This window comes from Anser cygnoides, chromosome 20 (assembly GCF_040182565.1).
Source record: "Anser cygnoides isolate HZ-2024a breed goose chromosome 20, Taihu_goose_T2T_genome, whole genome shotgun sequence".
NCBI lineage: Eukaryota > Metazoa > Chordata > Aves > Anseriformes > Anatidae > Anser > Anser cygnoides.
In genome coordinates, this window is record NC_089892.1 from 5,595,582 (window position 1) to 5,620,290 (window position 24,709).

Below are 24,709 nucleotides of genomic sequence, written 5' to 3' on the forward strand. Positions count from 1 at the left end.
AAAAAAATAAAAAATAAAAAATAAAAAAATAATAATAATTAAAAAAAGCATAGATGCCCGTAAAAACCCGCGGCTCCCGTGCGGGCTGCGCTGCGGCCCCGCTCCCGGCCGCGCTGGGCGGTGCGGGGGGGCTCGGGAGGGGGGCGATGGAAAAAGGTGGGAAAAAAAAAAAATCCTCCCGTTTTGTGAGGGGTTTTAAATATCCCCAGCTGTTTCCCAAACCTCCGTCCCAGTCGTAGGAAGGTGCTTTGCCCCCCCCCCCCCGTTTCTCTTTTTTTTTAATATCGCAGCTATCCCTCCTTTTTAACATTTAAGAGGAAACAAGTTTAATATTCATGGCTGTTAATAGAGAAGGGCCATTATCGCCGCCCCATTGTTCTGAGCCCCGCACAATGCTGCTTGTATTTTCATGTGTATATTCCCAAAGTTCCTTCTGAGCGTTTAGTGAGCACTTTAATATTCATGGGTGTTAATAGAGAAGCCCTCAGTATATTGGCATATTGTTGGGAGGTGTACATATTGGTCTGACTTTGAATAGCCACAGTCCTCTTTTCTTTTGCTCTGTTTTGCAGGGTTGATGGGCCAGGAGTAAATGGGCATTTTTCCCCCCCGTCTCCCCCTTACAGAGAGAACATCTTTATTCCAGTCCCAGACTTTCTGGTTTCCCATTCAGGACCCTCAGAAATAATGTCAGGCAGAAGAAAAGTGGAGCAAATCAATCTTTCATGGTCTTTTTGAGACCAATTTGACATCCATGGACTCTTCTTTTCTTTCACAGCCTACAAGGGGATGGTCAGGATCTGGACAAGGTTGGGGTCTGATGAGGGGAGACATGGGATCATAATGCAGCAAAGAGAGAAAAGAAAAGCAAAACAAGAAAAGATTGCAGGGATGGGGTGATGGAGGAAAAATGAGGGTGAATGACAGTGCAAGAAAGGAGATTAGAGTCCAGCAGCTGCTTTTTGGGGGGTGGGGGGGAGGGGGGAGCTCTCTCCCCTCTTCCAGCCCTTCGCATGAATAGGATTTGAACAGAGCTGAGATTGATTTATAGTTATTGCAGTTGAACATTTATTGCTCTTAAAGAGTGGCGGGGAGAAAAGAGAGAAAAGGGGTTTGAAAAGCTCCTTTCTGTATTAAAGAGGTATCAAATGAAGACTGCTGAGATAATATACAGTGGCCAATGGGAATTTGATTTGCTTTAAAATTTAACTCTTGTGGGGCCGCAGCTGACGGGCGCGCTGGGGAAGGCTCCGGTCCCCGCGGGCGCGCAGGGAGCGCGGAGCCGGCGCTGCCGGGGCCCGGCCCGGGGGGGGGACAGGGCCCGGCCCGGGGGGGGACAGGGCCCGGCCCGGGGGGAGCCCCCTTTCGTTTGCCCAGCGCTGCCAAGTGCCCGGCTTCATCGCAAAAATCTCCGGGCGGCTCCGCGCACGGCTCGGGGACGGCGGCAGCGGCGGAGTTATGATTGTTTCTTAGTTATTATAATAGATACGTGTATATATATATATTTATTTATATATATATATATTTTTTTTTTCTGCAACAAGGGTAAAGGGAGAAGGAGCTACGAGATAACCGGCGCAGGGAAGAGCCCTTTTCGGAGCTCTTTTCCTGCCCTAAAACCGGAGGTTTCTCCTCTCCGGCACCAGAAACGCGATCGCAGCCGAGTCCCCCCGGGCGCAGAAAGGAGCCCATTGTTCAGAAGGGAGAAATACATTTTTAGCGGTGATTGAAAGCTCCCCTCTCGTTTGAACTCTAGAAGAAAGTCCCTGGCAGGGAAGAGCATCCCCCTCCCTCTGCCCCAACATCTGTTTGGAGCAATCCAGGCTCTAGGGCAGAGCCGGGCTCTGCCCCCTCCCAAAGTCATTAAAAAGATATTAGTTGAGCTGAGAAAAGTCCAGCGCAGCCCCCGATCCGGAGCAGGGGGGGGTGAGAATCATTAAAGACGATTTGGGATTTGCCGGCCTTAATACCGGCCGAGGGGACGCTGGGGGGCCGGGTAGAAAAAGCCCCCCCCGAGCAGCCGCCCCGCCGTGCCCCTCCCGCGGCCCGGGGCCCTGGTACCCGGGGCCGGCGTGGCGCGGAGCCGCCGACCCCATCGCCTGCTCCGTGCGCCCCTCCGAGAGCGGGGGGGGGGGGACAAAAAGGGGGGGCGGCAGGAGGCAGCGAGAGCCGGGCCGGGAGCCCAGGCGGCTCAGGTGCTTCGGCCCCATCCCCTGCACCTCCGCCGGCTGCAAATGCCCCGGTAGCCGGAGGGAAGGGGGGGGCGGGGGGGGGATCATTGCACCCCTGCGGGTGCCGGGGGGAGCCGGGGCAGGAGGGATCATTGCACCCCTGCGGCTGCCGCAGGAGCCAGGCGCCTCCGAAGTTGCTAAATGTGTCATTTATTAAAGCATTCAGGGGGCTTTTCTTTGGCGTTTGCTTGCAAACTCACAAAGGCCGAGCTGCTGTTTGGGGGTCTTTTCTGATGGAAAAAGGGCTCGGAGACCCCCGGCACAAAAGAAATCCTGGCAGTGCTTTCAATGGCCAGGACTCAATGAGGGGGACCCTGTGCGCAGCGGGCGGGGGCGAGGGGCCGCCCGGTGCTGCCTGAAAGGCAGGCCTGAATGTAATGGGGAGATCTGCGTTTATTTGTTGGGATCACATTTAATTAGCTTAGTACAACCCTTGAAAGACAAAGGGACCTCAATCTGGATCCAATCTGAAGCTCGTTTGGAGAGCGAGGGCTCCTGGAAAAGTCAAAAGAGAGAAAGGAGAAAGAAAGGGGAGGCTGGGAGAGAAAGGGGCTGGGGGCCCAGCCAGGTGACTGGCACGCGTGAAACAAGGGGGCCTTTTGGGCACAAGGCAGGGCTCAAAAGGGAGGGAGGAAAATAGCCTCTTCCTCAGGTTTTACCTACTTAAACCCCCTGAAGGGGCTGGAGCTGAAAAGCCTCAATAGGGGCTAAGGAGGCTGCAAAGCAAACAGCAGCGCTGGAGAGGAGGCTCCGGCCCTGCTGCGGCAGCAGTTGGCAGCACTCGGTTATGGGAATGTGCCCAAATGTTACCTGCGCCCGGCACGGCTCCCGCAGAGCCCGCGGGTTGTCCCGGGGGGGGACGATGGGGACAGACGAGGGCCGGGGAGCCACAGCCCCCGGAGCCGTCCCTGCGGAGCTGGGTGGCAACAATGGGAGCACGGAGGGCAGCGGGGGACTCGGGGGGGGGTCTCCCTGGGGGTGCGCCCCTCGCTCCAGGCAGCTCCTTGTGTCCCCTGGCCTCTCCTGCTGGCACAGGGTGGCACGGGGCGCACGCAGGTGGGTGGCATGGAGGAGGCAATGCCACCTCCCAAGGGACAAACAGGAGAGTGGCCATCCCCAGGGGGCCACATCCACGGGATGGAGCCGATAGGACCCTTGTGCCCCCTTTGAACCACGCTCTGACTTCGGTTCCCCTTCTCCTCGTGGAGAGTGTGAGCAGTGGGGAGGGATCGGGGGGTCCCCGAGCAGTGCCAGCCCCTCGGAGGGTACAGCAGGGTTCGGTACGGTGAAGCTGTGACCCCCCGAGCGAGCTCTCCAGCACACAGCGCTGCCGCCCCTCCGAGCCAGGCGGGCTGATTGCGCTGCTCAAAAAAGGAGCTTTAGGGCATTATTTGCCTCCATTTCACTCTGCGGGAGGCCGCGAAGCCGAGGAGGGATGCTGAGTGCTCTCCCCTCCGCTCTCACTTTCTTTCTTGTCTTTTTTTTTTTTTTTCCCTTTTTATTTTTTTAAGTAGTATTTCCAAGATTATTTTGGCGAGGGGGTCACGGCACACAAAAGCAAACAGGGAAAGAAAAAAAAAAAAAGAAACAAACATCCTCACGTTCCTGGCTGCATCTGACAGCTTCGCGCAGCTCAGGCGGCCTGCAAATGAAACATGATTGTGGCAAATTGCGGCGGTAACTCCTCGCAGCCCCGCGGTGCTGTGGCACGGCGAGAGGGACCGGCGGCGTGGGCGGCCGGCTGCCGGCCCCCCCAAAGCAGCCCCGGCACGGGAAGAGTAAAAACAGCCCCATAAGGCAGCTCTGTGCCAGGGGTGCCCGTCACCAAACGTGTTGGCAGGGGGTGAGGGAGGCACGGGGGACTCCCACCTGGGTGCTCCCCAGGGTTCCCAGCAAGGCCGTGGAGCCGGGCACAGACCCCACTCGCTCGTCCTCATCCCTGTGGTCTCCGCACCAGGGGTGGATGCGGAAGGGGCTCCCCACGGATAGAGGTTAGATGGCACAGAGCAGGAGGGAGAGAGGGGGATTTGGTGAGGAGAAGCAGGAAAATCTGCCCCTGTGACAGGGCATTCACATCCCACTGCCGGGTCTCCTGCATCCCACCACCACCTCTCCTATATCCCACAGTCACCTCAGCCTTATCCCACCACCTCTCCTGTATCCCACAATCACCTCTCCTGTATCCTCCTACCTCCCCTACATCCCACCACCACCTCACCCTTATCCCACCACCACCACCTGCACCCCAGCACTGCGTCCCCCGCAGCAGCAGCTCCGGCACCGGACCCATGCTGGCACCCACACCACGACACCAGCCCGGCTCGGGCAGGGCAGTGCGAGCAGCCCCAGGGGAGCGGGCACGCGTTTGGGGACCCCATGGCTCCCTCCTGCCCCTCCACCTTCTCCCCACCAGGAGCAGGACGGAATTGGGCCAGCCACGAAGCTCCATGGTGGCTGTTCCCAAACGGGACTACAGGAGCAGTGACAGGACCAGGGGACAGGAGGGACAGGCCGGAGGGGCAGGGGCCATGTGTGGGTGCCCGGCACAAGGCCCGCAGCGGGCGCCATCGCAGGCCTCGAGGCCTCCCACAGCTCCCGGCCTTTGTCAGCCCGGTTCTCCACAAAACAAACAGCACGACCACGGCCCCGGCCTGCCCACAGCGACGGCTCGGCGGCGGCCAAATTTAATATTCCCCGGCGAATGGCCCCGACAAGGAGCCCCGCCGCTCGGTGCGGCTCCCCGGGCACGGCCGCGGCTGAGTGACGGCTCGCACAAAGGGAAGGCACCATCTAATCCCCCCGGGCCTGCGGCACCTGCACCCTGGCCTGGCCGGGATTAGAGGGGAGCGAGCCGGCCTCTGCAGAGATCAGAGGCTCCTTCAGAGCGGCCTTGAAATAGGATTTCCTCAAGTGATAAGGGGAAGGGTGGGAAGATGAGCTGGGGCCGCTGGTACCTGCCCCCTCCAGCCCGTGATGCTCTTTTGGGGTTGCCTCCCTCGAACCCCGTGTCCCAGGCCTGCAGGGAGGTGGGGAGACACGTCCCCGATGCCACAGGGGAGTCTTATTCCTCCCCGGCTACCTGCTCCATCCCCTGACCTCACCGAGGTGCTATGGGATGGGATGGGGAATCGGCCCCTGCCCCACTCGCTGCCCACGGTCCCTTTGTGTCTTTTGCAGCCCTGGCAGAGCAGAGAAATGCCCCATATGTGACAGGGGGAGCACAGGGACCGCTCACACCCACCGAGCCGAGCTGCCTGCCTGCCTGAGCGGCCTCTGCCACGCCTGGGAAAAAACCTCCGCAGCAGCCACGGTGCCAAGTGAAGGCCAAAGAGCTCCTTATAACGAATAAAACACACGTGTGTGGTGCTCCACGGGATGCACCGACACCATTTCTGCACGAGGACTCCGTCAGATCACAGCTCTGAGCCCCCCACAAGTGCCACAGCCCCACAAGCACCAAAAATCCCCTGGAAAACGACCCCAGATTCAGGAAACCTGTATTCTCGCAGGAGCAGCAGCAGGGCAGGTGAGGCTGTGAACCTCCACGTCGTGCCAAAAAGCCACGAGCTCTCCCCACCCACCTTACTGTAAATCCAGCGATACTCAAAACACCATGAAATATTTAGTGCTCAGGAAAAAAAATGAAGCCCCATGCCCGCTCGCCTCTTTCAATGATCGCTTTGGTTTAACTTGCAACGTCCATAATGTAGTTTGTTCCGAAATCATGCAAAATTAAAGAAAGTATTTTAGACTGTCTTGAAGCCTCCCCTCTGCTCCCGAAATAGCCTGTGCCCGTTAAGGCACCGAATATAGAGCGCGGGAGGGCGGTGGGGTGATCGTTAACCCAATGAGATGCTACGTACTGTGCTTTTTTAGGCTGCTGCTCGGAGATGCTTTGCAGGATTGCAATAAATGTCCATGTAGAAGGAGTCTCTGCAGCTGGTGAGCACGGCAGGGGACGCACCGAGAGAAATGGGGCCCTGAGCGCGGCTCCCAGAGGGGCTGAAGCCTCGGAAAGGGCGTGTGGTGAGGGAGGGAGCGCTGCCCGTAAAAGACAGGAAAAATTGGGAGCTAGTGAGCCAGGGTGGGTTCGGATGGGGCTGGAGATCGCTGCTGGGCACTCACCTGGGGTCTCCTCCAGCTCTGGCTCCTGTCCCCAAATACCACACCGGGGTGCAGAGCGCTCCCTGGGCCTCCTCGCCGCAGCCTCCTCATCCCCAGGACCGACCTCCACCAGCAGGCAACGCCACGCTGTTCCCCACCCAAAAAAAAAAAGAATTAAGTCAGTCAATGCTTAAACCCACTTTATTTTGAGGATTTAACCTGCCCAAAGCTGAGCAGAGACTCGGTTCCTCTCCTGGAGGCACCGCGGCAGCTCCTGGGCAGCAAAGCACACCTGAAGCAGCGGACCGAGCAGGTACCTACAGACCCCAGAGCGAAGGAGAGGTGCCTGGGCAGCACCAGGGGGGGGATTTACCATGGCCCCAGCCCCCAGGACACCCTGCATGGCTGGAGGAGCCCAGCACAGGGCCCTTGGCTCTGCAGGAGGTGCCAGGGTGCCCGCCAGCCGCTGCCCTGCAAGCAGCAGCCGCGTTCATAGCAGCAGGGAAGTTTAATGGCCGCGGCCCCTCTGCCCCGAGCGGGCAGCAATAATGGAAAACAAATTGCTGAACTTGGGAACATTTCAAGCACTTTAGCCTGCCAGGACACCAGACTGCTGATGAAAATCCAGCTTTGCAGGCACCATCTTAATGACAGGCCAAATTTCAAAGGCTTGCAAACTATTTCTTTTGCTGCCCCACCCCCTCAATAAAAGGTTGCATCAGAAAGAGATATTTCCATAATTTATAGTATGGGTATTTCACTGGGGAGACTCACTAATCTGTACTTACAGATACATTTAAGAAAATGCATCCTCCCACAATCCTGTGCCATTTACGACTATTGGCACAATCTGTAATACTCAGTCTTCAATTAAGGGACACCTTAGGGTTCATTATCACACAATTGCTCCCTGTGAACCATGCCAAATGCTGTTTTGGCACAGAGCTTGGAAGATGAATTAGAAGGAAGTCTTCTCGGTAATGCCCGCTCCCAATTCCCATCAGCAGCCTTTATGCCCTCCTCTAGCCATTTTTTCCCCCCTCTCCCCTCTTTCCAAGTGGCTTTTACTATCCCATCTTTCACTGTCTCTCTTTGATTCTCTGGAGGTATATTTAGAGATGCTACATCTCCTTTTCTTCCGGCTCTCAACATGCCTCCCACTCCCTGCTTTGCAGATGGGATCTTCTTTCCTCCCTCCCTTCCCCCGTCTGTAAACTCTCCGCTACAGCTGTCTGGGTAACAGCGGCAGAGCTATTTTAGGTGGTGGAGCACAAACCTCGCGTTTTACAAGGCATGGCAGAGCCACCACCAGCTTTGGCCTGGTTACAGCCCGAAGTCGCTGCACTCTGTGCTTCTCCCCATCGGCCCCGCGCTGCTCCGGCGATCCCGTCCGAAGGGCGCCCGGTGAGCCCCGGCCAGACCCGGGCACAAGGAATCAAAGCTGTGGAAGAGCAACAAGTTCAGTTCTGGTTTTGAAACCAGGGGCTGCCGCCTCCTTGAGAAGCGGTAAAACATTTACACAGCTGCAGATCGAGCCTCCGTGCCCGCTTATAGAAAACTTCCCTTTATTATATTAAAATTGATCTTTCTGGCCCAGACGGCTATAATTACGGCACCTGACCGGGGAAACCCTGAAGGCGGTGGTGCCAAAAGGCACTTTGACGTGACAGGAATGGAGTTTCACTAGAATTAAGGCTCGAGGTTGACATAAGGGAGTCATCCCCAAGTCCTCACGCGAGCCCCAGGCGGCAGGTCGGCGGCTGAGCCGTGCGGGCAGCGGGGAGCTCGGCGCGCAGAGAGGGAGCAAACGGAGAGAAAGAGACGGGAAATACTTCACCCACAAGACACCTTGTGGAAATTTTATTATATAGAGTGTAAAATGCAACTGTCAGTCAAATAAAAAGAACACTTTTTTTTCTTTTTAAACACCATGCTCAACATTATCGAATTGCGTTTCTTTATAGTTAGACATTTCAAGCATAAGGAAAAATAAGGAAAGAACCCAAGAACAGTAACTTCAGTACATTTCAAAACGGAATGTCCCGCAGGGCAATTAAAAAGGCAAGAAAAAATAGCTTCAATTCCGTTTTTTCCTTTAAAAATACACTGTTATCTGTACAAGAAACACTACAGTAAACATTGGAAATCATATTATCCCTTTTATTAAATCAAAATTATTTAGCGCATACTGTGGTTAATACTAGATTCATTTATTTCTCTAGGTAATTTGACAAATATTAGATAAGAAAATATTTAAAAGAAATGAAAAAGCAAAAAACACCTTGGAATTAAAAAATAGTTACTACCTTTTATATGGTTTTATGTTCCACAGTGTTTGTTAAAAGGTACTAATAGCAGGTTCATTTTAATATTAAAAATAACAGTATTTATATTTCTGAGAGCATAGAGGAAGGTCTTTTTCTTTTTTTTTTCTTTTTTTTTTTAAACAAGCTTGGAGGTCTTAGATACATAAATGCAACTAGCAATGGAGACATGAAAAAATGTATTGCTAAAAAATTAACACGTTTTTATATTACCCCTTTAGACTCTAGAAATTATACAAACCCTACAAAATGCCCCCCCGCCCATAACTTGTCTGACAGTAAAACAGTAACTGTCTCAATACAGAATTCACATAATTAATTACAATACATATCATAGTTCAGTTTTTTAAAAAATGCAATAAAATCAAAGACAGCCAAGATACAAGAAATTAGAAGTAAAACATTTAATGAATTTACATATTTAAGAATATTTAAATACTGTTTAAAATTTTTTTTCTTTTTAGGATTTGTTACATACCACCTAAGACTTCCAAGCCACTCTTTCTGTTGCAACAGAAAAGATCGAAAATTAAAAGGAAAAAAACACACAAAAAAAACACATGTTGAAATGTCACAGCTCTGGGGTGCGTTTTGGTGCCTGCAAATTCTCTGGCTTCTCTCCAAAAAGAATCCCGGAGGTTGGTTTTTTTTTGCTGTTTTCTTTTTTACAAATTTAGAAACAAAATTACCAGCATGTCCATAAGTTTAGTACATTACTAATTGTTCCTGATTCTTAGAAAAGTTCAGTATAGATTATCCTACAACTAGTGTTTCACAAACAAACAGAAAAGTCTTCATCAAAATGTTGCAAATCTAGAAACCTCTGTTACAAAAAGGTTTTCTTCCACAATGATTCCAAGAAAAAAAAAATTGCCACGAGGACCTTGTTCTACTGCTCCTAGAGAGAGAGAGAGAGAGAGGGGAAATAAAGGAAAAGTTACTCGGCAGCAGCAAATTCTTAAAGCTGCCTAACCCTCCTCCCCCGACACACACAGGTCTCTCCGTCCCCGTTGCAGCAGAGCAGGCTATAACCTCAACCGATGCTCCGAATCGCTATCGCGGAGATCTCTGCCCTAACGCCTGCTTTCCCCGAGCTCTCCTTCCAGGAGCTCGTGCCTTTTATTGAACAACATCTCCCTTCTCTAGAGGGTCGGTCTTTGCGAGAGTGATGAAGAGAACTCCCTTTTATCACCACTTCTGGGTCACACTTCACCGGCGCCCGCGGCAAGCGCCGATGCTGCACCCGTCTTGCGCTGCTCGACCCCGGTGGCGCGGGGCTGGGGATGACAGCGGGGCAGGCTCCCCCGTGCCGCCCGCGTCCAGAGCTGCTGGCTCTGAGGAGCCAGAGGGAAGGCACGACTCAGTGGGGAGAAACGTCTGACCCCGCTAAGGTGCGTGTGGTTTGCTCATACTTTTTGCCAAACGCTAAGACGCTCACTCTGCAAACCCGGCACGCAGGAAAGCCCTGAGCGTACGATGAGGATAAATCCCACAAAACTCTCCAGCGCTCTGAGGGACAGGTGAGGCAACGTTTTTCTTGGCAGCTGGTTAATCCAAATTGTTTTTCCCAATAGTTTTCCCCTCCTTTTCAGGGCAGGGTACTCTCCAGGCAAGTGCACAGCTCCTGCCCTAGCACAAAGCTTGCAAGAGAAAAGGCAAAGTCTGCACAGTGTAACAGTGCCATGCTGCCTCACCAGCCTGGATCCATCATTCACTTTACCTAAATTCCCCAAAGCTACAAAACAGCTTGGGGATTCTGAGGAAAGCGCCGAGGAAAACAAACAAACAAGCCCTTGGTTATCCCCCCAAAAAAACACCCTGTACAGGCAAACAAGACTGGTGTTGAGATAACACGATGGTAGCAATGAGCAATTTTTCATCTCCTCAGCCACAAAATACCTCCTTGCTTTGCCACAGGAACCCAACGCCCCCAATTCCCCAAGGTAAACAGCAGTGGGGTTCAGGGAACGCGAATACAGACCTGGCTGTGGGCCTGAGCCTGCCCTAGTGTCTGCCCGTAGTAGGCAGCCTGCTGTCTGTAATACTCTGCCCAAGCCATCGTGTAGTCCGGCTGGGAACTTGCCTGAGAAGCAGCGCTGGCAGCATGACCTGGAGGGAAAAAAAAAAAGGGAAAAAAGGAGAGATGAGCAATTCGGCAAGCTCAGGTTTAGAGTCTCCTCTTGCAAAGCTCAAAGAACAGCCAGCCCCCTTCCGACAGCTGCAGACCCCTGAAAGAGCAACGCCGGTAGCTGCTGTTTGGATGCGACAGGACAGGCTTTATGCTGGCTTGCGAGTGACAAGCCAAGAGCAGGCAGAAAGCATTAAAAAACCCTTCCCACAGCTGCCGGGACAGTCTGACGGCCTGCACCGCTCACCCTCGGCCCGGAGGCTCCAGCAGCAAGGTGTCAAATGCAAATCCAGAAGCCGGAGCCACGCGCCTCATAACGGAGCAGAGCAAGGCAGGCTCGTGTTTTTCCACGCACCTCTGTGCGGAGTTTTCCTGCCTTCTGACAACCCACCTTCACCTTTTTGGGTTTCGTTAGCATCAGTTCTCAGTGTGCGCTAATTTTCCCCCAGGCAAGCCAAGTGCCAGTGTGGACACGGGGTCTACTGAGGGCCGCAGCTCAGCAGGAGCACCCAACAGCAGGCAACACGACAGAGAGCTTCCAGCGGAAGAACTACATGCACCATCACCAGCAGGAGGGACCAAAGGGGGTTTGCAGGGGACTGGAAGCTAGTAATGGCAGGGGATGGAGACGCAAGTCATCGAATTAGTTAACTCTGTTTCACTCATCTCCAGGAACCCTGTTTCACTCACTCTGTTTTTTGTAATACTCCTCCCATGCTTTGCTGTAATCGGGATGGCTGTTCTGCTGCTGGCTCTGTTGGCCTGTGCAAAGATGACAATAAGGGGCACGTCAATATGGAACAGGTGACAGTTTCCAGCCAGTGACACCTGCCTTTCCGCTAGACAGGCCCTGGCTCTACCTCAGTTGCCCAGACTCAACGCTTCAGCTTCCACATTTCTGCAGCGTTGGGTACCCTCAGTTCAGGGAATGCCAAGGAAAAGCTTGAGTTCCTGATTTCATCTCACCTGTGCATCGCTAAAGCGCATTCAGCCTAATTCCACCCCTCTCCTCCGCCCCGCTGGGACTCGCTCAGGCCAAAGCACACCGACCGGGAGCTGCTGGGTTTGCACGCCGACCACCCGAGGCTCTAAGCCCACTCCCTTCTAGCACAGGGACAACACGGTTCAAACTCCTGAGATCCTGGCCCCTCAACCTCCAGCCACTGAGGAAATGGCCACATTTTGAGCCATCTCACTCGTCTTTTTGGGGTCTGCGTCCTTCCCCCCTGCTCCCGCAGGTGGAGTATGTCCCGAGGAGCCCAGGTGGGCAATGCCCATCTGCACAACAAGGCCAGTGCTCTGCGAGCCTGCAGCACGCTGCCTGCCCCAGCACAGAGCTCTGTGGTAGCCGCACGGCTCCTGGCTGCAGTCCTGCAGGAGCGGAGGGGCCACAAACTCTGCACAAAGCCCCGGCAGTGCTGAGGGCTGGGGGAGCTGCCACAAACACACCAGCGTCTGTGAAAGCCACGGCTGGCTCTGCGTCATGGGCTGGGGCGCTGCACCGAGACCTGCATGGGCAGACCACGCAGACCCCAAAACCTCAGAGAAAGGGGGGAAGGTCCCCCTCTTTCCAACACCAAGACGCCTTCAATCCAGCACGTCCCAGCGTCGAAGGGAAGCATCCAACCTGCTGGCTGCGGAGGCAGGGAGCCTGTGCTTCCCTTGGCTACAGTTTGAGCAAAGGGCCCTCCGCCAGATGCGCAGCAAGCAAAAATAAACCTGAACAGAAAACACGGCGATTAGAAAACTGCAGAGAAAGGAAAGTGCAAGCCACTAGGCACAGGGATGGCAGCAAGGAGAGGGGACAGCCGTGGAGGGAGCTCTTCCAGCCCGGCCGAGCGCCCCGCTGCATCCCCAGCGCGGCCGAAGGAGGGCTTTGAAGTGGGGGGAAGGGGGAATACAACACTGCGAGCGTGGTGGGTGGAGGGAACAGGGCAGCAGTGTCCTGTCCGGGGGCATAAAAGCGGGTTAAAAGACTTGACCAACGCTACAAGTCAGGACCTTTGCTGGCAGAGGTCAAGGCTGCCTCAACTGTCCACCTGCTAATGCCGACAAAGGGCCTCCTTCAATGCCTTTTCTTCTGGGAGAATTACAGTCCGCAGCAGGCTGAAAGGACACGCAGCTAAATGCGCTTCACGGCCAAACGTTTCCCCGGCCAGTTAATTTATTTAAGATGGGGGAAGTAATTAAAATCTAAATACATGTGTAGGGGGTGGGGGCCTGCCCCTCCTCCCACAAGGAGGGCACTCTCGGATCCGTTCCGAGGGACGGCTCAGCCCGTGCTTTGATGGGCTAGCAGAGCCACAAACACGGGCTGCAGTGCTTGGTTTCCTGCAGGCAGGGAGGGGACCCCTTCCCGAGGCTGTTTTCGAATTAAAACTTAAAGGGTAAAACCGGGAATTTCCCTAGTTTCTGATAATAATCCTCCCGTGCCGTGGTGAGCTCCACCTGGCCTGGCTGGGTCCCCCTGGGAGCTGCAGGAGAAGCAAGCGGCGAGGCCTGCTTAGAGCACTGCCTTACCCCGTCTGTCCTCTCCTTACCGAGACTGCCTGGCTACGAATAGGAGCACGGAGGATCCCAAGTGGACATGGAGAGCTAGAGAACTGATCTTCTTCCATCAGGTTCAACGGCAGCAATAAAACATCTGCCCCCAAATCACATCCTCGTGACACTAAACCCAGCACAGGGGAAGGATCACTGAAGTCAGACGCTTGGGAGCCACCAGAAACCTGACAAACTCACTGCAAAGTGCTTGCTGTGGGGATGCAAGCTGCACGATGTGGGGGAATCAAAGGTCTGGGCTTCTTATATTAATTACCAAACTCCAAAGCCAGAGGATGTGAGCTTAAGACAAGGCTCTATGGAAGAGAAGGGGAGATTTTTCTCCCACTGGCAGGTGGGCAGGGTAAGAGAACGTCTGGGGGAGGTGAGGAAGAGGGGAAGTTACTCAGGTGAGTTTCTAGACATCTCTCAAAGCAATTAGCAAAGAACGTTTCATAAGCATTTATTCAAAGGTTTTAAGTAAAGACAAAAACTACATTTTTTGTAGGGCTTTCCCTGCAGTACTGACTGCTCTGCTTGTGCAGGAACAGGCTGATTCCCTGAGCTCAGGAAAGCCCAGCGCTCTTGGGATTGCACAGAAATGGATTTGAAAATTTTTTTTGCTGTAAAACAAATTAATGGGAAAGTTCTACCCTTCAGTACTGTACTATTCCACTCACGTACAAAAAAAAAAATAAATCCTTTCAAGCCCACCACTGCATTTTGCTGTCCTGAAAACCAAACTACTTTTTACATATCTCTAGAGCTCTATGGAAAAAATATGATTGTTTTAGACTAGGATTTCTGAGGAGCAAAAGCCCTCTCCCAAAGGCATTTTTCAGAGCTTAATGCCAAGTCCCTGGTCCCATGCAGGGTATCTATGTCCAACTGTAACACACATTTTAGAAATGCACAAACGCTAAGAATGCAGCGTTGAAGATTTCCAGATATCAGGTACGCACAATTTCATCAACAATAAATGTGATTAGTGTCATAGGAAATCACAAAAGCAATCGCTGGCGTTGTTCCCCCAACTCTTCCTCCACCTCAGGCACCTCTAAGAGTGGGAATTCAGACTGAAGTTAACCATCTGCTTCAATGCTAAACCAGCTACAGCACCAAAAGGTACCTGTCTTTAAAACCCTTTAAAATTAAGCCTACTCCCCGACCCTTGTCCCCAGCTTTTTTGGTGCTACCTTTTGTTTTCACAGGAAAGATTCTTATTTCCTGAAAAACTGTGATAAAAAAAAACCCTGTGTTGGGCATTACTGCCCATCGCACGAGCTTTGAGATTAACAAACAGACTACAAACCTGCCGCTCTGTTTAGGGCAAACCATTGCTGAGGTTGTTGAAGACAGAATGATGCAGCTACCAACATCACTACCAGCATTACTTCAGTTATTCTGAAATGGGGAACCTCCCATTCCAACCTGCTGAATTTTGACTGAACACTTTGGGGAGAAAATGAACATTTTGAATCCTGAAGCCAGCCCGACTCGGTGCCAGGAACAGAAAGCCCAGCAGCAGAGATGACCTGGGCTCAGTTTCTGAACTCATGACTTAACAATATTTGTTATTTTCATTTGAAAGCTGGTTATCTGGCTGGTTACGTTATGGGAATTCAACACTGTAGAGGCTGAGCAGTTCTCATCATCTCCCAAAAGGAGATAGAGAGGACGCTGATACAGTCAGCATGTATGAAGCAGGAGGATAACAGCCACACTTAACCTCTTCTCCATTTTCTGCATCTACTTCCCAGTCTTTCCATCAGACTGTGAGTTGGAGAAGAGTTCATAAGGAGCATGTTGAAAAAAAATAATCAAGAATTGGTAAGGTTATGAGCACAGAGATGGGAGGGCTCACCACCACACATGGTGTGTCTGCTAGGGGGAAGTGGCACTGGCAAGTGCTTGCTCAGAGAATCCTGGCAGGAGAAAGCCTAAGACAGATTTTATTTTTTTGTTAGAGAGGATCAGAGAGCAAGGACTAAGTCTCTACACAAAAAGGGAAGCAATAAGCAGTTAAGTGCACAAAAAACATTACTGTTTTTGATGGACTTTGGCTTATTCTGAGCTCTAACACCACAGCACACCTCCACACACCTCCTTTGCTCAGGAATTCATTTTGCTGTTATCACACAAGTGGTCTTATGGATGAACCTACGTTTAAAGGGCACCAAGTGGCAATTGCAAATGGACATCAACCCTTCTCAAACCCAGGTCCTAAGCACTTACTTGGGACTTGCTGTCCAGGCTGCTGCCACGTCTGGTAGGTGCTGCCCCAACCCTGTGTCATAAACGCCTGAGGACCACTGCAGAGGACAGAAAGGCACGCTGAAGACGACAGTAAAACACTTCACAGGTCTTATGCACGAAATTGGCTGAAGAAACAAAATTATTTGTAGCCAGCAACTGCTGAGTGAACAGGTGAACAAGGGAACAAAAGGAAACATGTAGGTGTTAACAGCTAACCATGTGGATGTTCGTCTGTTCATGAAGCCATGGTGAGGACAAATTGTACTGAACAGCACCCCAGTGTATGCAGCTCGAGCTTCTTTGTGCTCTCACTGCACTAGAAGCTGGAATTTTGGAGACACCAATACCTACCTTGTTTAAGATTTAGCAGCTGAAATCCTTCCTGTAGTCAAGCTTAAAGGTTTCATCTCACTTGCTTCTGGATGCTCCCTTTTAAAAGGCTCCACTCACACACCACCCGTTCGGGGCCCACCACGCTTCTCCCAGTGCTTTTACAGCTCCCAGCCATTCCCCACAACCCATCCGTGACGAGATGGAGAAGCTTACTTTTGATGAGGTGTAGCGGGTGCTTGGCTGAACGGGCTTTGACCAAATCCTCCAGGTCCACCCATGCTGGTACCCTGTCACGGAATCCACAAATATTTAATGCCAGCTCTAAGCAGAGGGTGAAGGTAGCTAGTATGAGCAGTAAAGAAAGGGGAGAAAACAGCCTGGAACGTGTTCCATTAAACCCCAGCACCTGAAAGAAGTGACTGATCCTCCAAGGACGCAGTTCTCAGGACTGTCAGCACACTCCAGGAGCTCAGCTTCAAAAGCAGCTCTGGCCAGCCACAAAGGGGCTAACTGGACTATGGAACAGATGGAAGTTTTCCTCTGAATAGCTTGGATCCTGAGGTTGGTATCAAGCCGCCTCCTCTCCCGTAATTCAGCACAGAGGTTGTTTTTCAGTTCTACTGTTCCCCAGTTCAGTATTCTCCTTACTTTCTTTTACCCAAGTCTCCCCCTCCAGCAGTACTCCAGCCTGACATTATTAAGCTTCAATACCACAGCACTATGTTAAGTGGAAGATAAAAGTCATCCCGGATTTACTGGAGCAAGGAGTTCAGTGTTACTTTCAGGGTGATGATGCCAGGACTGTGCCATTTCCACACAGTAACACTATGGTCTTCCCTTCAAAATCCCATTTGCCAGCCTTCTTATCCCTTATTATAGTTGCTCTTCCCTCTCATACAGCTGCCCACTACACTCAGTGTCAGCAAACAGTCAGATCCTCCTGGGACCACAGCAAAAATAAGTCCAATGGATGCTTGAGGACCAAAGTTCAACATAGCTGTTAACAAGCAAATGGTTTTGAAGCTAAATAACGTAAGCGTGTGCATTCTGTGCCTTCCTGCAAGTCCAGGCCTACACGTACCTAAGAGTGAAAACACCAGTTCTGAAAGAGACAGACCAAGATCAGAGATGCAACTTACACCAACTTTCTCATCTATGAGATGTCTAGCGAGTTCAATTTGCTGGGGAACTCCTCTGATTGTGAATATTCGTACACCAGGGTCCGTGTTTGGAGGTGGGTTTCTCTGGAGCTCCACGTGGGCTCCTGACTGTTGATTTATGCTCTTGATGTTCTCGCCACCTGAAGAAAAGGAAATCAAGACAAAGGGTTTCAGCATCTCCTTCCATAAAAGCATAACAAAGCGAGGTTCTGGGAAAGGGGATATAGTTTCAGCTACCTTCTGTACGCCTCAAGCACGGTGGGCTGGGGGTGGCAGTAGTGTAAGCAGCCACAATACCTGAGCTCACGTCCCTCCTTCCTTCTACCTCAGAAGCACGACCCAAAACCATAAGCTATTGCAATGCTTTCTAGGGCACAGACGGTGCTGTTTTAAGAACACACCATCTTCCTGCAAGCACGCTGCCAGGCTCCCAACAAGACACAGTATGTCCGAGAGGCACCTTGTGACAAACCAGAGGCAAAAACGGCACTGGCTGAATCTCCAATTCCAGTGTTTCCCCACCAATTTGTGTTTCTGAATAGCTGCTCACATTCTTCAAAAAAAGTCACCTGCAACCAAAACAGGCTTTCTTTTATGAAGAGGCTGTTTCCATTGCTAGAACTTTCATTCCACAAAGACAAAAAGCAACCAGCCCCATACCTTGTAGCTTAAAACCAAAGAAAAGCTATCTCAGTGTGCTGTTCAGTAGCTTATTCCCTGAGAAACCTCTGCTCACCGTGCTTCCTAGGCACAACACAGCACACACAGCCCTCCACAGCTGCAACAGAGCAGGATTCCAAGCTGTCTTCCATGATCTCAGAGTTAGTTGTGCATGCAGCGACCATGTCTGGCTAGTTTGCCATCTGGATACACTAGAGCACCGGAGTGCTTAGAGCAGGATGCGGCGGGGCCAGCCAAAGAGATCTGATTTCCTGAAGACCTGCTAGGTCCCAGTCTCTTAATGAAATTTGCTTAACAAAAGCTTCAGCCAACATTACAATGGTTCAATTCTTCTTTTGGAAGCTCACACAACTTACAGACCAGCTCCATTCGACTGGAGAAATTAAAGGGTACGGGGAAGGAAGGGAGTTTACAATTTTTAAATCACAAACCAAAATCAGCAGCCAAAAGGACAAACAGCAAGCAGGAAGGAGAGCAAAGTAAAGCAACCAGGGATTTTTGTTTGGTTTTAATTAAAAAGAGTCCCTGGAAACCTCCTCAATTTTGCTCGCATTTCCATCTCTATACATCCAGCACAACTTCAAAACAAACTGTGGATGTCGCAGACACTTGTTCATTTCATTGTAATGGACTCGTGACCTTTTTAACATTTTAAAGCCTTTCTGGGGAAGGGAGGAGGAAAGCTTGCCAAAGGGCAATTAACTCTTTCTAAATGAATTTTAGAAGATGCATTTAACAAAAGATAGTCATGTCACACCCCTGGGCAGACAACTGGGATTGTACTGCATAGCCGAAATCGAAGCCACTCATTTTCAGCCACGCATGGAAAAGCCGTAAGATGGAGCTGAAAGTCCAAGAAGTTTTATTTTATTCAGGGCTTTTATCAGATGCAGATTTGTATCAAGCCCTTGTTTTTACATATTAAGGTGAGATCTGAGTCAACAGCCACTTCCCGTGCTTAACGAAAGCACAGGAGCCTTTCAGCCAACACACTACGGATCATGAAGGAGAGGGAGAGCTTTTAGTGGGGACAGAAGCATAAACACAGGCTGCTGCTTGCACAGCTGACTCCTCTTCTCCTTCCAAAAGCAGACTGAAATTTGAAGCATTCTCACCGGACTGGAAGCGAGAATATAGATTTCAAGTCATTTCTCCACTTCGCATTCAGCACCAAGCTGGGAGTTGCTGGGGCTGTTTCCACATCAGCTCCCTCCTCGGCAGCACAGAAGGATCACGTCCCTTTATTTTCGGGGTTTGGTGAGAGGCTGCAAGCTCCTACCTGCAGTACCAGGACGTGGTGTCCTTTTCCTCCTCGCCCTTCGGAGCCTGCTACATGCCAAAGTGCTCCCTCCCATCTGAGCTTTCCTAACTCGGCCTCGAGCATGCAGATGAAGTGACACGGCCAAGAGGATGCCGCGCGGTGCCGGAAGGAGTTCACCTTCCCTCTTAATGGGGTGACCCGCTCGGCACATGGTGGCTGTCTATAGCTGCATTCAGCAGCCCTCTCCATTCTTCTACCTGATGGGGGGCAGAAGTGATCCAAGAGTGGCCCCCCAGCTGGACGTGAAATCGTAAAGCAATTAATCAAACCTGCTAAAAGGCAGAGCTGACAAGAGCCAGGCCAGCCACGTTATCTGTCAATATTGCTGTATTTATCATGGAAATCCAGCGGGGGCCCAGAGAGGCTGCGGTTTGTTTCCAAGCACCACCAAACAGAGAAAGCGCTTGACATGTGTATGGTGCTCGTCTCCACCCTTCCTCGAGTCTTTCAGAGAAGAAAAGCTGCACCTACCCACCCTCTAGAGGAAAAAGCTACACACAGGATTTCCAGGGAGCCGAGAACTTGGTATCAGCTCAAAAGGGCTCCAACTTTGAAGCTAAGTACTCGTAAGAAGAGGTCCCTGGATCTTCTAGATCTTGTCGTACACGCTGCATAGACTGAGCTGAGGCAAACTTCGTCTCCCTCTCCTCCCTGCTTCTGGAGCGAGGACATGGAGCTGGGAGTACAAAAGCAGTTACCTGGCCACACCTGATACCCTATACCCAGGGGCCCAAGAAATCCATTGCTCAGGTGCGAACCTTGGATACCAAGCTACATGTGCCCGGAGGGCTTGGCCAGATTTCACACAGAGGGCTAACAGCCAAGCTCTGTATCACAGGGGCAAAAAGAAAAACAAACAAAAAAAACAAAAAAAAACCACACACCAAACATTAACAGCTAGAAACTGCTCAGAAACTAAAGGGGAAGCTGGGGCATGAGCAAAGGCTTTAAAATTGGTGACTGGTTAAAAAGATTAACCCCCAAATTAATATCCCCTCTCCCCTGTAATGCCCCACAAGCAGTGGGAGAGGAAACAAGAAGCAGCAGACGAGGGTGCCTTGCATCAACAAATGGAGAGTGTGGTACATCCACCCAGGTCCAGACCCCAGAAGGTAATGCTGCAGCCATCACTCACTTGACAAAAAAATGAATGCTGCAACAGTCTAAGAGCACAGGCACCGTAAGAGCACCGATTGCAAGGTGGTATTACAAAGCTACGAGCATTCAAATCACCATACAACTAGTAATTAGTCACTCCAGAAAGCTTCTGATCTGGCTGGGTAAGAATCCCTGTTTTGTTGTTGTGGAAACAAAGGTAAAAAGCTACCCTTCACCCCCACGGCGAGCCTGTGCCAGGCCTCGCACTTGACTGCTAGGACATCCAACTCCACTACCTGCATTTATCTTTTCAGTGCAGTGCTCTCTGTAGTCACAAATGCTCCACTTCAGTGCACTGCTGAACAACAAGTGACCTTTTCTGATCCTTTATTAAGGATGACTAATGGATACGGCAATAAAGTTTCATTATAATTTGATTTTTCCATACACACAGCTCTCACTTGTGGGCTTAAAAGTTGCTTTGCTTGATCTATGCCCAACTGGACCGTTCGCTGAGCTCAAGCGCAATCGCTCTGCAATATCTGCATAATGGGGAGAGCAGGTGTTTTTTCATACTGAGAAAGTTTCCAGGTTTGTGAACGGGTTTACAGCAAAGAAAAACATCTGAAACTGACTGCAGATGCACTCCTTACACGCCCGTGCCCCATAACCTGTGTCCCTTGTCATCCAGTTCAGGGTACCATAGGGGCCAGACATGTGAAAGGGAACAAGCAGAGGTGCAGCAGGGTTGCGCGGCCATGGAACGAGGACACAACACGTTTCACCACGAGCTCAGCCCTGCGCAACAGGACAGCAGGAAACTAAATGCCACTGGAACATGGCACAATGTCCTCACTTCTCTGCCTCCTTTACCGTCACGGCTAATCTGTTCCTATTCTATTCACCTCACCTCTGCTGACACTAAAAGCCAACCGTGATTACTTAAATGCTAGTTTAGGCATATGTCATTCTTTCTAAAATAAGCAGATAGAAAACTTAAATACAGCCCCTTTGATATATCAGTGTATTAACTCCGAAGCATCGCAACAATTAAAAGCCATAGAGCTATTCCTGGTTCTAATTCAAGTACTGCCATTACCTGGTGCTCTAAGAGTTTGTGACTGCTGCTGCTGCCCTGTTTTTATTAGTCTTGGAGGTGTGCTGGTTCTTGAGAGAAAGGTCAGGTGCCTTGCCCGTGTCCTTAGCGTGTAGAGATTCAACAGTTACGGCAACAAAGGGGCCTCCATGGCAGCAAACATGCTCACCAGAGCAAGATGAGGTACGTGTGGGGCACCAGTCTGTTCTGTGACAGGCTCAGGTGTGAGCTGTGATACAGACAAGTCCCACTGCTTCACTTTCTTCATCAGATGCTTCAGGTATGTGGCTGGAAGCAGCTACAGTTACTGTCACATTCAGAGACCTGCCATTTTATCACAAGGCACTCACAGAAATTCATCACGACAAAATGACTCTTCTGCTCATCCCTGATAAACTGTCCTTTAAATGAGTTCTCTCTAAAAAGGATCCACAAACGAAACTGCCTTTTCTCAGCCAGCTGCTTGTTATAACAGGCTTACCTGACAGCTCTGCATGAAGAGCCTCTCTTACATATTGTGAACAAGGGCCTGGAGAGTACAATTATGAGCGAGAACACCACAAAGTAAACAACCACAAGTGCTTCTCGCTTATTCCTGCGCTGCATTCACGGGCCACTAAATACCTGCAATTACAAAAAACTCCCAAACCCCACTGTCAGGCAGCAAGAAGGCGACCATCCAGAGACAGAAAGACTGCAAGCTCTAATATTTATGTTAGCAGACCTACCTTTGCCTATAACAAGACCACACTTATCAGCTGGCACCGTGTAGGTTATTTCTTGCATGCCCCCAGGTGTTCCAACGCTCCAGTCCCCACGGCCACGACCTCTTCCTCGGGCAACAGCCAAATTTCCAAAGCCATCTCGTTCCTTGGAAGGCAAAGAATTTGTATCAGTGTTTTTTTTTTTTTTTTTTTGCTGGCCCCAATGCACATTAAAAACAAAATAAAGCAAGGTAAGTTAAATAGCATTATAATCAATGGCACTGAATTAAGATATTCTTGGACTTCAGTTCCACATTCAAGATTTTGAAGTAATTTAAAGAAATGCCAGTAATGTAGGTTTGCAGCTGCCTTCCTGACTCAGGAAGATAAAAATATTTTTAAAATGCATTCCTATGTATCTGCTGAAATAAACCTTTAAACGCGCATCAGCTACTAAGGGACTTTTAGGTTGTGGTGGGGGCTTTCATTATAACAACAGATAGAACTTGGCACTGACTCATGCAGAAGTTACCTTCGAAACCCTTTCAAGTGTCATTCTTCAAAGAACTGCTGGAATTACTCAGCTGAAATGCACATTTTCCAGAACTTCCAAAGGCAGCTTTTAAGTCCAAAGACATTTCAAGGACATACCTGTTTTGGATAACTGATTTCTCCAAAAGCAAAGGCCATGAGCCCTCAGAGGCTACCACGGCAGGCCTCAAAATGTTAAGTGGACAATTACCAGAGTTCTTAGAGCACAGTAACTGCGTACACCAACAGTTGTTGCCTTCTGCTGCCTCCCACAGCCATCAGGCCTGAGGACTGGAGTCTGAAGAGGCAGCAGAGGAGTGTCCAAGCACTGCTAACACTCTGCTACCCCGAGTGTTACTTGGCACTTCTGAGCAGAACCTCCAGCCTCTGTCTCGTGCTAACACTGGGCTCCATTCCATTGGGCCATCATTTTCAAATAACTTGAAAACAACTCAACATGAGGGTAAACATGGAACTACAATGAAGCCTCATGATGCTGCCTGATGAACAGGAAGCCTTCCCATAGCTCAATCAGCCCAGATCAAATTTAAAAACCAAACCGAAGCTGGCAGCTCTCTGCTGGGCAGCAGCGTGTGTGGTCTACCAGAGGAAAAATGTAACACTGCTATTCTTCTGATGGTAGCATCCATCCACACAGCTGCATGCACAAATACTACATTCTCATATAAGCTCTTTCCGCCCAAGAGCCTCCAGAACCCACCTGTGCTGTGAGAATAAGCTCATTGATGATGTGTGCTGCATGTTGACACCTATCGGGAAGCCCCATGACCTGTGCGACTCTTTCAGGACTAATCCCATCATCTGTGAAGAGAAGTGACAAAGACTAAATTAAAAGGAGAAAACATCCACCCACCAACAAAGGCTTCCTTCCAGCACCACCACTGCTAGCAGCACAGTCACAAAACACATCTAGCCCAAGAGCTCTCTTCCCTCCACCTTCAGCCACTCTTCGAGGTACTGAAAGGAGACAAAACCCAAACCCCACTGCAGAGGGGACAGCATTTAAAAGGCAACACTTTCAAATGTCAAAAAGCCATGAAAGAGGTTGATATAATTTTAAGAGGACAAAGGCAGCTTTGATAGGTGATCAGACAGCCAAGGACCCAGAGAAAGTTACTTAGAATTAATCAACTCCTGATCCCCAAAGGCTTTAATGTCCTGAAGGAGAATTCTTTAATAGGAAATTAAAAGTGGGTTTTGTTACTATTATTTTGTTTTCCCATACAATTACCAGTCAAGACATTACTGTTGTGACATCTAATGTTTGCAAGTAAGACATATATAATCTTACTCTCTGAAAAACAAAGTGCATGAGAAAGCAGCGTGTCATTTAAACAGGTTTCAGAAAGAGACAATGCACCTTTAAAGGAGGAAAGCCCAGCTGCTGGAACCTCAGAGCAGAATCACCGTAGCGATCCCAGAGTGGAACACTGGTAAGAAAGTAACAGCTCTCCATCCTCACACAAACCTGGTTTAAATTGAATCCTAACTCCAGCATCATTCTGAATCTTTTTGATCATTTCTCCATTTCTTCCTATCACAATTCCAACAGCAAACCTGGGCACAGAGACCTGATGGGAAAGGCAAAGCAGTATGAAAGCTCAGAGAACTAGATCGAATGAGTCTGATTTTACAAGGAGATGCACTTAACTACAAGGATGGGCCACATTAAGCTGCTCCAGGCTACACAACCATAACCCTTAAGAAAAACAAACACGTGGCCACAAATTCCTTCCCCGCTAAATGAACTCTGCACTGCAAGAATGTGGCTTCAAAAGACAATTAGAGACGTGCCATCTGGGAGTCCATGAGAACTCCCCTTTGGAGCCAGACTCACTCTTCTGGCAACAGCACACAACGCTTTTCAAAAGCAGCTTACAGGTTACATGCGAAACTCGAGGACTTCCACCCACTACCCATCCCACAGGGAGGTTAGCAGAGTACTCGTGAAGAAAACATACCTCTATGCTGCCTCCTCCCATTCTAGAACTGAAATCATTGCGTACGCCTCGGAAGTCTGCCTGATCTTTCTCTCGGATGATCTCCAGTACCATTTCCCTCGCTTGCTACATGGGGAAAGAAGTTACAGTTAGCTTAAAATTACTCTGCTTGCCATCTCAGCGTTGGGGCCTCAACAGTGGCTAATCTACCAGTCACGGAAGATCTGTTTTGGTCAGACG

The 24,709-nt window shown here is 50.4% G+C and overlaps 1 protein-coding gene across 5 annotated transcripts in view; it reads right to left on the reverse strand.

Moving 5' to 3' along the window:
* Positions 1–8,164: 8,164 nt before the first annotated feature.
* The window catches only part of FUBP3 (far upstream element binding protein 3), a 40,232-nt gene continuing 23,687 nt past the window's right edge, over positions 8,165–24,709 (reverse strand). For 4 of the 5 annotated variants that reach the window (XM_066980623.1, XM_066980621.1, XM_066980620.1 and 1 more), the window contains 10 exons: positions 24,491–24,595; positions 23,998–24,100; positions 23,230–23,330; positions 22,002–22,143; positions 17,057–17,217; positions 16,131–16,204; positions 15,564–15,640; positions 11,478–11,549; positions 10,641–10,768; positions 8,165–9,557 (listed from right to left, as the gene is read on the reverse strand). In XM_066980623.1, coding sequence (XP_066836724.1) covers positions 9,549–9,557; positions 10,641–10,768; positions 11,478–11,549; positions 15,564–15,640; positions 16,131–16,204; positions 17,057–17,217; positions 22,002–22,143; positions 23,230–23,330; positions 23,998–24,100; positions 24,491–24,595 — 972 coding nt within the window. In that variant the 3' untranslated portion in view covers positions 8,165–9,548. The remainder of the gene's footprint in view (positions 9,558–10,640; positions 10,769–11,477; positions 11,550–15,563; positions 15,641–16,130; positions 16,205–17,056; positions 17,218–22,001; positions 22,144–23,229; positions 23,331–23,997; positions 24,101–24,490; positions 24,596–24,709) is intronic. The other variant, XM_066980624.1, reaches the window with a different exon arrangement.